This window comes from Chaetodon trifascialis, chromosome 5, assembly GCF_039877785.1.
Source record: "Chaetodon trifascialis isolate fChaTrf1 chromosome 5, fChaTrf1.hap1, whole genome shotgun sequence".
Classification (NCBI taxonomy): domain Eukaryota; kingdom Metazoa; phylum Chordata; class Actinopteri; order Chaetodontiformes; family Chaetodontidae; genus Chaetodon; species Chaetodon trifascialis.
This window is the reverse complement of record NC_092060.1, coordinates 13,627,369-13,642,200: the sequence shown is the minus strand read 5'-3', so window position 1 is coordinate 13,642,200 and position 14,832 is coordinate 13,627,369. Positions and strand designations below refer to the sequence as shown.

General features: G+C 40.5%; 1 protein-coding gene across 5 annotated transcripts in view; it reads left to right on the top strand.

Annotated features, from left to right (window-relative positions):
• gria3b (glutamate receptor, ionotropic, AMPA 3b) overlaps positions 1–12,597 on the top strand; it is an 83,798-nt gene extending 71,201 nt beyond the window's left edge. The window contains exons 13-16 of one of the 5 annotated variants that reach the window (XR_011602203.1): positions 3,082–3,329; positions 4,104–4,218; positions 7,559–7,673; positions 9,136–9,274. Coding sequence is in view for 4 of the 5 variants with exons in the window: in XM_070963454.1 (XP_070819555.1) it covers positions 3,082–3,329; positions 7,559–7,922 (612 nt within the window). In the remaining variant the exon portion in view is untranslated. Of the gene's footprint in view, positions 1–3,081; positions 3,330–4,103; positions 4,219–7,558; positions 9,384–10,920 lie in introns of those variants that run through there. The other 4 variants (XM_070963456.1, XM_070963455.1, XM_070963457.1 and 1 more) reach the window with 4 other exon arrangements.
• Positions 12,598–14,832: the final 2,235 nt, after the last annotated feature.

Here is a 14,832-nt window from a genome sequence, read left to right as displayed (position 1 = left end):
ATGCATTAGCGTGCCAGAGTGGCCATATCTGCATGTGATTTGGATGTGGCAATTTGAAGACTTCTCCCCAGAAGAATAATAAGCACCCACCAGACTTCCTCTGGGGTCCCTCTGACCTTGTCTTGCTGAAGGCATGTCCTGTTCTCTTCCCTCCTCATGTTAGGTCACCAGGCTGGAATAACAGACCTCCGTTTGTCTTTATTTAAAAGACAGCAGGAAACTCACTGCTTCAGACAGATTTGCAGGAGGAACACCTACACAGATGATGTAACTGTGTCGCTTAGGTAGGAGGGTTGGCTGCAATGGACTATGTAGGTACTTCATTATGAATAGAGCAGCATTATGATTGCTTTAGTATAATTTGAATACATTAAAAGGAGGAGGATTATGCTGTTTGCAAGTTACCCAACATAGACTCCTGTTTCTTTTTACTCTGTACAATAGCTATCAAATGCAGCCGCTCCTTGTTAATTGTTTGGAGCTCATTTAGAATAGAGCAGTATATGGCCGTTATATATATATATAACGGCCATTATATGGTGTGAAGGCGAGCCACATGCATAAAATTGTATTTATGGCAATATAGAACTGTTCGACAAATTGTTCATTGGTGATGGACTTTTTTACTCATTATGCCTAATTGAATTTTAAATGACCACTATAGACCGCAATGTGAATGATTACATTTTAAAGGAGATGAGTGTAGACTTTCAATGTATTATGGTGTGTTCGTGTGTGTACAGTAAGTGTGTGTCTGTCTTTCTCTGTGAGTATGCACATTTGTGTGCCAGCAGTCAATAATCAAACATCTCTCTCTCCTTGCTGGGCTTTCTCATTGTATCTTGTTTTTTTCTCTCTCTCTCTATCAGAATCTGCCTTTAGTGTCTCACTGGTGACATTAGTTGCGGTGGAATCGGCCTATTTAGGTTTTGGTCGCACTTCGTCTCCGCTCTGATATTGATGAATTGACTTCATAAAGCACTGAGGCAGCACACTCTGTCGTCAGTAATCAATGCCCAGATCCATTCTTTTCTCTTCATTTGAGGAGGCGGCTGGAGCTTTCCCACTGCTGAGCAGATGAGCCCCGGGTCTTTGGGGAAATTGTCCTCCAAACTAGTGTCCTTTCCATGATGTCTGACACATGCAAATTGAACTCATTGAACAAGATTGTCAACAAAAACATCACATCTAAGTCTAACAACCCCCCCAGTCCATTGTGTTTGCATCAAAAAGGAATGGCCAACTTCAAGGCTTTTTCATCTGAGCAGATGACATTCATCATGCAGACTGTTTAATTTGTGCTATCTTGCTGTCTCATCTCATCCTCACCCTTGGCCTGATGCACTGTGACAGATGCCTACAAACAAATTGTATATGATTACATAAAGCCAGTAAAGTACCTTCATTAGGTCAAGGTTAATGCTTTTGTTTATTAATAGAAGTGCATTACAGATGGATATAATCCTGTAAGGGGGGGGGGGGGGGGGTTACTCGTCCAATTCAGGGCAGTGATGAGTCTGTGTTCTGATCAGTATCTTTGGACATGCAGAGCCACAGAGCTCTGCATCCATGAGCAGTTATCTAAATGTACAAATGTACTTTAAGGTTAAAGCTTTACAATAGTTTTTTTCTAGCCTTCAATTAAGTGCATTAAGTCTACAAAATGTAGAAAGTTGACTCTTTCAAATTGCTTGTTTTGACCAACAAATAGTTCAAAGACCCAAAGGGAAAGTATTTGAGAGGCAGGCTCTAGTTCTTTGTTTGTGAACAAGTACCTGCAAAACTAATGACATTCTAAGATGGTGAATGTGGTCCATTATACCTGCTAAGCATCAGCATGTCAACATTGTCTTCATGAGCATGTTAGCATGGTGATGTTAGCATTTAGCTCTAGGTCTGTGCTAGTGTGGCTGTGGACTTAAAAGAATTATCTAACTATGAAAATGAATGCTGATTATTTTTCTGTCAATCAAGTAATGAATTAATTGGCCAATCATTTCACATTTTACTCTGCTAAACTGATGACTTGTGGCTTCATAAGGTCAGAACCGCTGCAGGGAACTGTCTCTGACAGATGCTGGTATATCAACAGCTTGTCTGTATTCCATTCACAAACCCTCTGGTTGACAGTAGATCTTTGAATTCAGCCGGTTCTTGAAAACCATCCAACCCCTTCGTCTTTCTCTGGCCTTTGCTAAAAGAAAGTATCTTTTTTATGTGGGATCCAGTCTGCAGCACACACAGTGCCACTCGGGAACTGGCTCATCACTGGTTGGACCAGGATCTGTTCAAAGTGTGAAATGCCTATGCCAAAATAAATCCAGCGGCATTGAATAATTTAATTGATGCTTATTATAGATAGCGCTCAACTCCCACAGATTTTACAGGCTCGCTAAGCCTGACCCCAGGCGCTGGGAAAATGCTCATCTGTGTCACTTTGCGATGCCTTGTGTCTGTGTAACTCGCTTTCTTGTTCACTTCTCTTGCTTCTCATGCGCTTTACCTCTGAGTCACAGTAGGGATGTTACACTGAGCACAGTGTTGTTGAAACGAATGACTGTGATAAGTTCTGCAAGTTCAGATTAAGCCCATAAAGCAAGGTTCAAATTCACTAACAGAGATTGGTCGCAAACTTTTGCAGGTTTCCATATAAAATACGATAACCCACAATTCACTGTTACAAAAGTTTCATTATTGCAGATATTTTTTCATAACAAAGTCTGGAAATGCCTGTATTTCTACTAAAACTTAATTTGCATGACATTTATGTGCTGTAAAGGTGATGTGTGATCCTCACTCACACTTAGTGGATTTGAGCCTCAAGCTAGACCACAAAGAAATGAAGAGAAATGGATTTTGTAAATTCTTGTACTTCATGATCTTGTGAAAGTCCACCAGCTATCTTTTCTGGAAGTATTTAAAGATATCACACTACCACTTTCCGAGATGTCTATAAATACTTCTCAATGCCAGTTTAAATGAAACGATCATTAGGCACAAAAATCCAACAAAGTCCATTAAACGCGTCTGATTTTGGAGATTTCTAAACCGCTTCTTTTCTCCTTCTTCTTCCCTGCACAGCGATCCAAAATAGCAGTGTATGAGAAGATGTGGTCATACATGAAATCCGCTGAGCCCTCAGTGTTTGTTAAGACCACACCCGATGGCGTAGCCCGGGTACGAAAGTCAAAGGGCAAATTCGCCTTTCTCCTCGAGTCCACCATGAACGAGTACATCGAGCAGCGGAAGCCGTGCGACACCATGAAAGTGGGCGGGAACCTCGACTCGAAAGGCTACGGTGTGGCGACGCCCAAAGGCTCAGCATTAAGGTGGGTGGAATAATATAACAATATTCTCCGTGTTGTTATAGTATTCCACCTACCCTGATGTCCCCCTGTTGTCATTGTCTTCTCTTCCTCTTCTTGTTTTTTTTTCTATGGACACAGAGGTAACGGTGGTATGCCTTTCAATGCATTGAATACAAAGGTTAAACAATGATAATCAATGTTTTTCAGTATTTTCTACATGTTTATTAACAGCTGCTAATTTTCTAGAGGAATCAAATCCCGATGATAAGGCTAAAGCTAACAATCATTTCATATTTATGTCTCTCTTACTGTTGCTTTTCTCTCTCCTTCGATCTCTCCTTCTGTCCCGTGTGCTGTCCTACCTGACTGTTGTGTTGTCACTTTTAATTTAACAGTTCAATGGTTTTTCAATTTAGCCTTTAAAAGCTGCGCTGTCACTTGTGACGAATGTTAATTGCATGATGTTTGTTGTTGTTACTTTTCTTCTCAATGACAAGTGTCCCCATCCCGCACACTTCAGTTTCTAAACTACGTAACCCTTCATGCCACCTTTTCCAAGATTTAACACTGTCTTTACCTTATATGAGCCTTTCTTATCTCTCCATATTCCTTAAATTCTTAAACAATTTGTCCTTTCCTAGACCATTCTGATTAACAGACTGTGCATAAGCCCCTGCTTTGACACTGGTAGTCTCACTACCATTATCATTATGATGCTTAGTACAATTATTACTTTGCATTAGATTTCTCACGGACCTGTGCATTTTCTTACAAGTTATGTTTTATCGTTTCAAGAAATGCTGTTAACCTGGCAGTTTTAAAACTGAATGAGCAAGGCCTCTTGGACAAATTGAAAAACAAATGGTGGTACGACAAGGGAGAGTGCGGCAGCGGGGGAGGTGACTCCAAGGTCAGCCTCGATGTCACCACAATCGGGTACCATAGTGCAGAGTAATCGGCAAGGCTGTTGCAACAACCCAACCATAACCAAACCAACTGTCCGCCCCAACCAACCTGCTGCTGCCCCACGGCAGAACACCAAATTAAATGCTAGTCTGACCAGACGCTTTAACAGCTCATATCAAACTAAGGAGCCTTTGCTTGGCTAACAGAAAAATAATGCTTATGATTATTGAGGCTGTAATGTTACTGGGAGACTGTTAGGCACAGTCGGACTGGCCATCGGGAGCACTGGGAGAAATTCATTATTCAAAAACAAAAGTGAGAGAGATGCGTCGTCAGCCCACTTTAAGTCCACATCCTTCTTCTCAAATCCTCAGTAGTGGGGGGCCATTTTTAGCCCCAGTCCGACCCTGCTAGCGAGGGACTGTGGCTGCCCTGCAGTTGTGAAAGGTTGAGCTTTATTTATTCACCCTTACACATGTGCAGGGCAGATCACCTGGTGTCAGTCATTAGGACTTTGTCTAGGAAGCTGGGACAGTTTGAGTAGCAGAAGCTGATGAAGTCACGCGCGTGTGATTCAAGAGGAAGAGAGAATATTTTCGATCGTAAAGGCCGTAAACCTCCAGCCTTTCGTCCTGAAGGTGAAGTTTGCTAATCCCGTAAAGTACACGGCTTTGCAGTACTTCACCGCACAGCTGCTTCACATCCGTGACACTGGCCCAGAACCCATGAGCTTTAAAGCCAACGTGATAAATTCTACTTAACACCTCAAAATGGCTGCTCAGCTGAGGCCGACAGGAAAGCAAGGGGAACAGCGGCGTCTTGAGGGGACTAAGCATTGCAGGCAAACGTGAGAATTCTAATTAAACAAAAGACTTATGATTTTCCTTTTAATGAGTCTCCTGATAAACCACCTGTGGTTTGATTTCACTACATGCAGTTCCTACCCCCCAACTCATTAATAACCCAGCTGTGACCCTTTTGACCATCAGATCTCTCCCTCTTCTTCTGTGGTTAAATGATGAATGATCCATTGTGGAAGCTAATGGTACTCAACCATGACGAGTTTGCGTAATGTTACATAGATTATGTGCCATGAAGCATTGTGCTATTTTCACTAGATTACCTATAAGGTAGAAGCATTATGTTCTTCACAATGCAGGTCAATTTAATGACAAATGATGCTGTCAGCACACATGTGATGGTATGGGTAAAGTAATTGGCGAGATCACAGATGAGCAGCAACGTCCCAAAGACTCCAGATTGTGTCATTACACTCATAATGTCATTTGTCATGGATTGGCCAAGACCTCAATGAACAGTTAAACTGTTAAAATAGCGTCCACACAAGAGGCTGCATGAGGCATGGATCAAATGATATATGTCTAACTGCCTGTGGTTCATTTCTGAAAAGGATTTTGTGTTCAAAAGTCACCTTTTTTCAAAGTTTGCATTGCTAACATTGCTATATTCTGTAGTAGCTGAGCTCAGGAGGCCTGCCTGTGCTACTGAGAGCTCATGGTCAGGAGCCGTTTGAAAGCATCAGTGTCTTACGCTGTCACCAATCTTTTACCGTGCACAGGTATGTACTGTATGTCTGTTTCCTGGCTTGTTTTAGCTCCCCAGGACTCAGTGGAAAGGCCGGATTAGCTGGAATAAAGCGGCCTGGAGCGCTCCGCTCCAAACAGTGCATCGCTTGGCCCCGTCCCGCTCGCCGCTCCATGTTCCAACAGACATCGGATAGTCATCCACGCAGCTGCATGCATCCCTACTCGCACACAGTGAACACAGCTCTTTCCTGCCCTCAGGCACAACACAGTGCAGCCTTGATTGAGTTTCAGACACAGAGCATGTTACAGGGTAATTGCATTGTTAATCAACGTCTCTCTGAGCTGAGACAATGGTCTGGGCTTCACAGTCCGTTTCTCCAGATATGGCTATGAGGGATACACAGTGGTGTAATCTTCTCACAGTGTATTATACATCGCATGGATCCCTTCTGGGGATATAGTTGGCAGGTCACTTATATATCAATATGCTGTTTTTCTCTTTGACACAGAGAGACTGACCTGAACCATAAAGGTTACTGAACAATCACAAAGTGTGATCTTTATTCAGCTTTGCAATTGTTTCTTTTTTCTTGATATAATTTGGTGCAGTAAAAGATTATGGTCATTGAAATTTACATACAGTATTTTGATCATGTCAGCCATGCTTTACCAATACTATAATATATGTAATATACTAATGCATATTCTATTTGTACCATCCTGTGAGAACCACCTATCTCCAAAAAGTCTACTTTCATGAGCTCCAGCTAATCCAAGAAGTACCAGATTTTTCTCAACCCTTCTTCAATTTATCCGAGAAATTAAAAATTACCATATTTGGAGATACATGGTTTGTGCTGGACAGGAAAGGTCTTAAAATATGTAACCTGAGAAGTAACTCGTAAGTAAATCTAGTGGAATACGATGTTTACCTCAGAGATGTAGTGGAGTGGAGGTATAAAGAAGCATGAAATGGTAATACTCAAGTAAAATGCGAGTGCATTGAATGTGTACTTCAGTACAGTACTAGAGTAAGTGTAATTAGTCACATTCCACTGCTGACGGCAGGAAACAGCTGTGTCAGACATTAGATTATGCAGCTACAGGCAAATGTGAGAGGAATTATTCCGCTGATACTTTTGAGCTTAGTCCTGCAGCTCTGTGCAGTTTGGTTGGGACACGCTTCATCTGACACTAATCTGGCGTAATTGGGAGATAAGGTTTTCTTAGCGATATGTCGGGATAGAACACGCAAGAATTAATTAAGCTTTCACTTTTGGGCATAGTTGCTTGGATATGAAATTGCTTGTAATACCTCTAGAATTGATTGTTGTCATGCTGGTGACAGTTGTATCAGCAGTATTAGCCATCGCAGGATTAAGCTGATATTGTGGAAATGGAAAGGTAGTGTCTATCGCTTCGATTTTTCTGTTTGTGAAGACGAAGCTCCTGTTGGACTGAACTTGTTAAATACTGGTCAGAAAGCCCCTGTGATCCATCACCTGCCCCCAAACCAATGTACCCCGATGCTTTTTAATCCTCACAGACTTGCAGATTGTACATTCAGTACCTGCTCGTCGCCCTGTTAACAGCGTCTGCCGATTACTCAAAGCGATATGGGTAGGTCCTGGCTTTAGACTAGGGGTTATAAAGGTAATAGGTAGAATGCCTGCTCTCTGTGATGTTGACATAGCCAGGAGCCCTGCTTTATCGCTTTGTAAAGTATGTAGTAGTTTAAAAGTTGAATAACATAAAATAACATAATATAATGTTATTTATGTTATTTCCCACGTGAAGAACTCCTGTAAACCTTGCAGTATTGAAACTCAGTGAACAAGGCATCTTAGACAAGCTGAAAAACAAATGGTGGTACGATAAGGGTGAATGTGGAACCAAGGACTCTGGAAGTAAGGTCAGTCGCTGCAGGTCTTTTGTACTGATTCCAAATTGCATTTTGACGTACTGTTCATATGCAAGACAAGACTTCTCTAACATCTATAGTATACATTTTGTTTATTTGCTACACATAATTTTTCCTTTTTTCCTTTTTTTCTTTTTTAACATTTCAGTCTTTCCGCCACCGACTGTAACGCAGTTCACATGTGGCTTTAACACAAGGCACTGCTTCCCCGAGTTCATTCTCTTCTTTTTCATGCCATAGAAATGAGACACTTTTTGATGCAATTTGAAATGTAGAGACTCTCTTTTTTGTGAAAACTGTAATGATAACACTGAGGGGAAATTGCTAAAGTGCCTTTCAGATACACTCTTTCAATTGAATCACAGCAGTTAACAGTTGTTGATAAATGCTATTTTTGCTCATTTTCACTCTTGACATTCATGATACTTTGACCATTATGCTGCTGTTTCTATTTACCAAACTGTTAATGAAAATTTGATTTATTTGTGTTGTTACTAGTTTGCATCGAGATGTGTCTATTAGATTCTTTGGCCTCCTGTGGTGTGATGAACAAGCAAAGCCTCTTATTGTGACGAATTACTCAAATTCAACTTCTCTCAGCAGCGAGAGCGCCGTAGGGCGTCCTCTAAAGCTTGTGGCTGCTCGGAGTTGAGGTTAGAGGCTCTGTTTGCACATCACAAGAAGTCGAGGAATGTAATAAACCCACTATTTAACCCTCTGAGATACAGTCAAAGCCTCAGACTGCAGGTTAGGGTCACTACTGTAAATAGCTTTATGGTATCACGCTCATAGGGTTAAACTGCAAATAGTAAAACTCTAATGAACAAATTTTTAATGAATATGTTTGGTAGGTAAGCAGCAGCAAAATGGTTTGATCCTTAGTGTTTTTTTTCTAACTTTAATGGAGCTATCATTCATCTAATATGAATTTGACTGTACTGTATGACAATGTTGCCATGAGAGTTATACGTACATGTCGTTAAGAGAATTAAAAAAGACAGGGATTTTCAGAGCTATCGACCTATGCGATACTGACCAGCTTCCTAACATGGTCACAAGCAGAAGCCATTTTACATACATGCATAGAAGGGAAGGGAAAGCTCTACATTCACCAGCAGATAGAGCATTAAGAGTTGGCTTCTTTCTCCTTAGTGGAGGACGGTTTGACTTTGGCTGTCTGAAGTTCCTTACAACTTTGTGGCAGCCATCGGAAAATCAGTTCAGTCGAAATTCTAGCCGTAACACCTCATTACATCTTCAATTTTTGGTTGCTTGTAGCAGTTAGTTCATAATCTGCCACATGTAGTGCCAGTAAGATAGAGTATGATGATTCACTAAAGCAGTTTTAAGTCAAGGCAATGTGAGGCTCAGTTTGAAGGATGCAGGCTGCATTTTGTTCTGCTGCCCTTGCTCCACTGCAAAACTCTTAACTATGTTATTCACTTTCCCCCAGGACAAGACAAGTGCTCTCAGCCTAAGCAATGTGGCTGGTGTCTTCTATATTCTGGTTGGAGGGCTGGGGCTGGCCATGATGGTGGCTCTGATAGAGTTCTGTTATAAATCACGGCAAGAAACCAAACGGCTGAAATTGGCCAAGAATGCCCAGAATTTTAAGCCGGCTCCCCCGACCAACACCCAGAACTTTGCCACATACAGAGAAGGCTACAACGTATACGGAACCGAGAGTGTTAAGATCTAGAGGTACGTCACCTCTCCTCACTGTCCACAGAGTCCCTGAGCAAGGCGGGAGATGAATCATTTAGCTTCCTGTCATATCAGCTCCAGTAAATAATTCATTTGTATGTGTTGCAGTATATAGTTGCTGCTTGTGAAATTGTTTGCGGTTGTCATGTCGGGCACAACAGAACACACAAGCCCACTCAAATACAAAACTCTGAGATGTTGTTTATGCCTTGTAACGTATAGCTGCATGGATAGTGCCTCAGGCTGCGTGAAGGATACAACACAGAATCGTAGCTTGTTACCGGATGCACAGGCTCTTGTTTCGTGCAGTATCAGAGAACTGCTGCACAGAGCTGTTTCGCGTTGTGTAAGAGCTTAGCTTGTTATTAAAGTGTGTTTTATTCCTCGCTTGTACTGCGATCTGATCTTTAAAGGGTCAGTTCTCCCAAATTACAAAGGAAAACAAACATGTTTTCTCACTTACCTTTAATGATATCTCTAGCCAAGCAGATATTTTTGGTTGTACTTCAGTCTGCATTTCAATACAAGAGAGGTGAATGGAATTAAATTGGTGGTGCTCACAGCATTGAAAAATGACATTTGAGGTATTATTGAACAACATGTAAACACAACATTTACATATCATCACCTTATAAAGTTGATGTAGTAAGTAAAGATAAGACTTTATTGATCCCATGCTGGGGAAATTTACTTGTTACAACAGCAAGAGTGAAAATGAGAGGTAGAAAAAAAAACAAATAGAAAAAGATACAAAATCAAATCAACTATATTCACCAGCTATTCACTAATTTTATCTGTCATTTCTTGCTGGGCAGGTAGCGTACAGTTGGGTTTTAGAGTTTGAAAACAGATCTGAAAACAGCGGCCTGCTGATACTGAAAACGATGAGAGCCGTGAGAGTGAACCAAAACAGTGAAGTTGCAGACAGATAGTTTGTCACTGAAAGTGACCCCTGTGACATTACACGTAGTCATTTATAACTCATAGTTAAAATAAGAATACTGACTAGGGCAGCTTTAAAAGCTATTAGAAAGCAGTGTCCCTCTGAATAATCCCCAGAACAGAGCACACTGTCAACAGCTTTCATATGGACCATTCCTTCTGTAGGAATGTGTACAGAATACAGCTGTGCAACAAAGCAACATCATTTAAAGGCCCTGAAAATAGATCAGCATATGTAAGAAACGCTGAGTAATGGGCAGAAAGGTTTTGATTATTTAACATGAGAAACCGTCTGTATTTGGTTTATGTCTGCAATGTGATCTGAAATTTATTTTCAACTGTTGCTTATTTAGCCACAAACATTTGGTGTTATTGAAAAAAATGCAAGGCTTGAAACTAAGTTTTCAGGAACTTAATAAATAAAGGCAATAGAGTTTTAAAAAGCAATGTGACAACAGCTTTCATTGATCTTGAGGTTGACACTTTGAATACAGCCACATACTTTCTCCCAACGTGCGCAGACGCAAATTTTTCCTGACAATCATAAACTGAGCTCTTCTCATGTTTGCTTCTGCTCTGTATGTCGACACAGGTTTAGGAAACATTTCCATTGTCCCTTACAACTGTGACTAAACATCTATGAAAGGACGGGATCACGGGGATTGAGCTCCGAGCCAAATCCTCTCGGGCGGATACGGCATGATAATCTGCAATGACGACACGACTGGACTGGTCATGGGAAGAGCCGATGCGGTCCCCTCCTCTCAGTGCCTTATGGAACTCTGAGTCCAATCAATGCAACTCATTCACAACGATATTGCTTTTTGCTTGAAACTCATACAAAACAGAAGAATGGTGCAGTGATATATATATATATATATATATATATATATATATATATATATATATATATATATATATATATATATATATATATTTGACATGTTACGTTGAATGAGAGAACTAAAGCCATCATTTGCAACCCTAAGCACATTTTCAAGTGCCAGATAGAGGACGAATCTTATATGACAAGTGTCTAATTGGTTTCTTGTAATCAATATGATCAGATTACTCTTCATCCTTCTGCTGCCAGATTTTCACTGGTTATATGTGTTCAAATAATTTTATTAGATCTATTCAGTGCACTGTAAGACACTGGTTATTAGACAAAAGCTTTTATACTGCTGTAAGTCACTTATAGTGACCTTGTACTTGTTTTAAAAGACAGATATTATTGGAGTGAAATGCCATTTAGCCCAAAAACAATGATGAGTGTGTTGTTTGTACTCTAAACTCTGGTGCTGCTGCCACTGTCTTCTGAACGTTCGATGGGACTCGTGAAGATGAGATAATGATCTGGTTTGGCTTTTACGCACCACAGAACCAGGTCATAAGTCGCACTTCCAATACTGCCAAGAGTGTGTTTTGTATGACAAAGAGTGTGTAAAGCAAAGTATTCATGCTTGAGTAAAAAAATCTGTTTGTGATTTACGGTTTGTAAAATATCAAAGGAGCACAGGCTCGCTAAGGTTCGCTGCTCCAAACAGTCTTTCCCTGAAGTCTAGAGTCTTCTGTACATGAAAGTAAAACCAAACAAAAAGGGTAATTCAATTGTAGATTAACAGCAATCCAATTAAAGGATAACAGTAATGGCTTTTAAACTGTAGTATTTTGGATTACCTTACCATTTTCTTTAACAATTGCACATTTTACAATGAGCTGTGGTTTGCTTTTAATTTGATTTCCTTTAATGAGCATTACAGTGTTTGGTGACTTCACTTAGTAAATGAAAATATATGAATACAAACGGAAAATAGATTTATACAAGGTTATACCAGGGAGAGTCCTGAAGCTTAGCACATTTCCATATTGCCGTAATCATCTTTTCTTTCAAAAAGACTGTGATTCCATAGGATTTAGGAAGGTAATTATCTAATCACCTGAAACTATGGGCAGATAGTTTTATATATAAGAAAAAAACTGATAATGTGAAGAAAAATAAAGATTGATTAATGAAAGATGTGTACATTTAGATAAATGAGAATTATTTATATTCCACAATGAAAGATTGGCCTCCCTTTTTTCCCTTTTTGTTTTCTAAGAAATTGCATGTGAAATCAGTGATGCTTGACAAGCTCTGCTACTCACAAACGGACCTTAGGTCGACGTTAGAAATCCAGCCCTGGTTTTCTTTTCGAATCGGTTTCACCTTTTTCTTTTTGTACACCTCACCTTCTGCAAAAAAAAAAATGAAATAAAATAAAATAAATGAATAAAAAATTGTCAGGCATAGTAGTGGGTACAAAAGAGAAGAGATGCATGCATAATTTGCTGAACCTCATTAGTGAGGCACTGTACAGAGAATTTTAATACATTTTGTAAATAAAATGTACAGAAAGGGTCCCGCGTCTGTGTCCATCTCATTTCACAACGCTGTTTGAACCTGTTTGCCTTCAATAAAACACTGTGCATGATTTCGTGGCCTGAGGGGATTTACAGGAGCACATCTCGGCTCAGGTTAAACACACCGCATACTCTAACTCCAGAGTGTCAGCAGCCTGGGCGCCCCCCTGCAGACAGATACACAAAGAGAGGAGTTTTTCCTGTAACAGTCCAATATTGAGCTGTTCGTCAGTGGAAGTGTGTGTGCATGTTTTGGATCAATAGTAAGCACCATCTGCCTCACTCTCACTCTCCTGCCTTTCATCCCCTCATTGAGGGCCGCACTGACAGCTTCATCTGGCTGTGATCTTTCTCTCTTTATAAGATGCTTTGTGACGCAATCAGCAATATATTATTATAACCAGTGCTTGCAAAACATACTGCACACGGATGCTGTGTCGCCTATAATTCCAGCATGAGTTTTAAGCTTTGAAAGTATATTCAAGGGAGGATATTTTCATCAAGATTTACTTGAATAAATACAGCAAAGGGACAGTTAATCATTTAAATCTTAGCTTATTCCCACAGTGTAAATTCTCGAATATACAGTAAATCAGCACAATAGCTTGCCCAGACAGTCTGTGTCATGTTACTGGTCTCTGGGTCTGCATTGTGTGGTAAAAATGAATTCCTGCTTCCAGAGATCCAGCCTGCCACAGCTCAAATAACAAATCCAACAAACATGGCAAAAGACCATTGTTGTTTTTTTTTCTTTCTTTCATTTTTGGATGCAGACACTATGATTCAGGATTATTCACAGCACCAGTCCTGTGGAACAGACTCAGGCTGTATAAAATGCTACTGTACGATCCAAACAACCCATTTCTGACAAAGCATGAAAGGATATTGCTTTTTTGTTCTTCCTTTGCTTCACTGCTTCTCCTTTTGTGTTTTTTTTTTTTTTTCTTTGTTATGCCTGGACTGCTTTCAAACAGGACAATGTGGGGGAGTGGTGCGCGAGGATAGCACTGCACTGCAGTACATGATGCTCATGAGACTATTCTCTGGAATTAGTTTACTCACCTCTCAGAGGGGGCGACAGTGTTTGTCCTGCAAGAAGAGCAGGAAAACAAGAGGCAACAAGCAATTAGGAGGAGGCCTTTTTCATTCAGAAAGTGACACAAGGAGAGGAACGGTTAATCTAGACGCAGGAGCAGGAGAGCACATTTCCTTCCACCAGGAGACAGCTAATCATCCCCCACTGCGTCGTCGCACGCTTCTCGCATGTGTCGAACTATGCAACTACAGGCCGGCCTCTCGTGCTCGGTGTCTCTTCAAGCCCGTGGCTGTGACACTTAATCTGATCTAGCATGGGCTCTGTCATTAAGGGTTTTATGTGTGCGTGCATGAGAAGAGAAAGGGGTGTGTGCGTGAGAGGGGACTCAAAAGGCAGAAGGATACTTTGATTACAGCCACAGGAAAGAGAAAAAAAAGCTTTCTGGTTCACTAGCTCCCTCACTTTGCAGCGTACTGCAGTGTTTCACCCTATCTCTCTCTCCAAGGACACAATGAATAAATCAGATTCCAGCTCAGTTGTTCCATTTCCCTCTTTTCTCCACTTTGGCTCTTCAGCTATCTTCAAGTGCACCTGAGGAAACCTGCACTTGACATTCAAGTTCAGGTGACATTGATCAGCTTCCCAACCATGTACCACGTAAAGTTCAAAGATTTTGCAAAAAAAAAAAAAAAAAAAAAAAAGGAGGAAGAGGAGGATATTTTCAGATAGCTTTTTGACATAAGCAGTGTTTCACATTTATGGCTCTTTAATCTGTTTGCCACACTTGCCTCATCGGCCTTTCTCAACATTTCTAATTAAATTCAGTTTTTCTGTTGATTCCACTCTTTAAAGCACTTTTTAATGGCTGCAAAGACAATAAAGATGTAGAGATGACACATGGAGTTCATATGTAGAGCCTTTAGGGCATGACTGAAACAATGACACATGAAGAAAACAAATATTAGCACACAAACACAATTAGCATTTCTGCTCTGAATAAGCAACGACGATTTACATGAACTCTGGCTCATTCTTTAGCATTGAAATGGTGACACAAAAGATGTA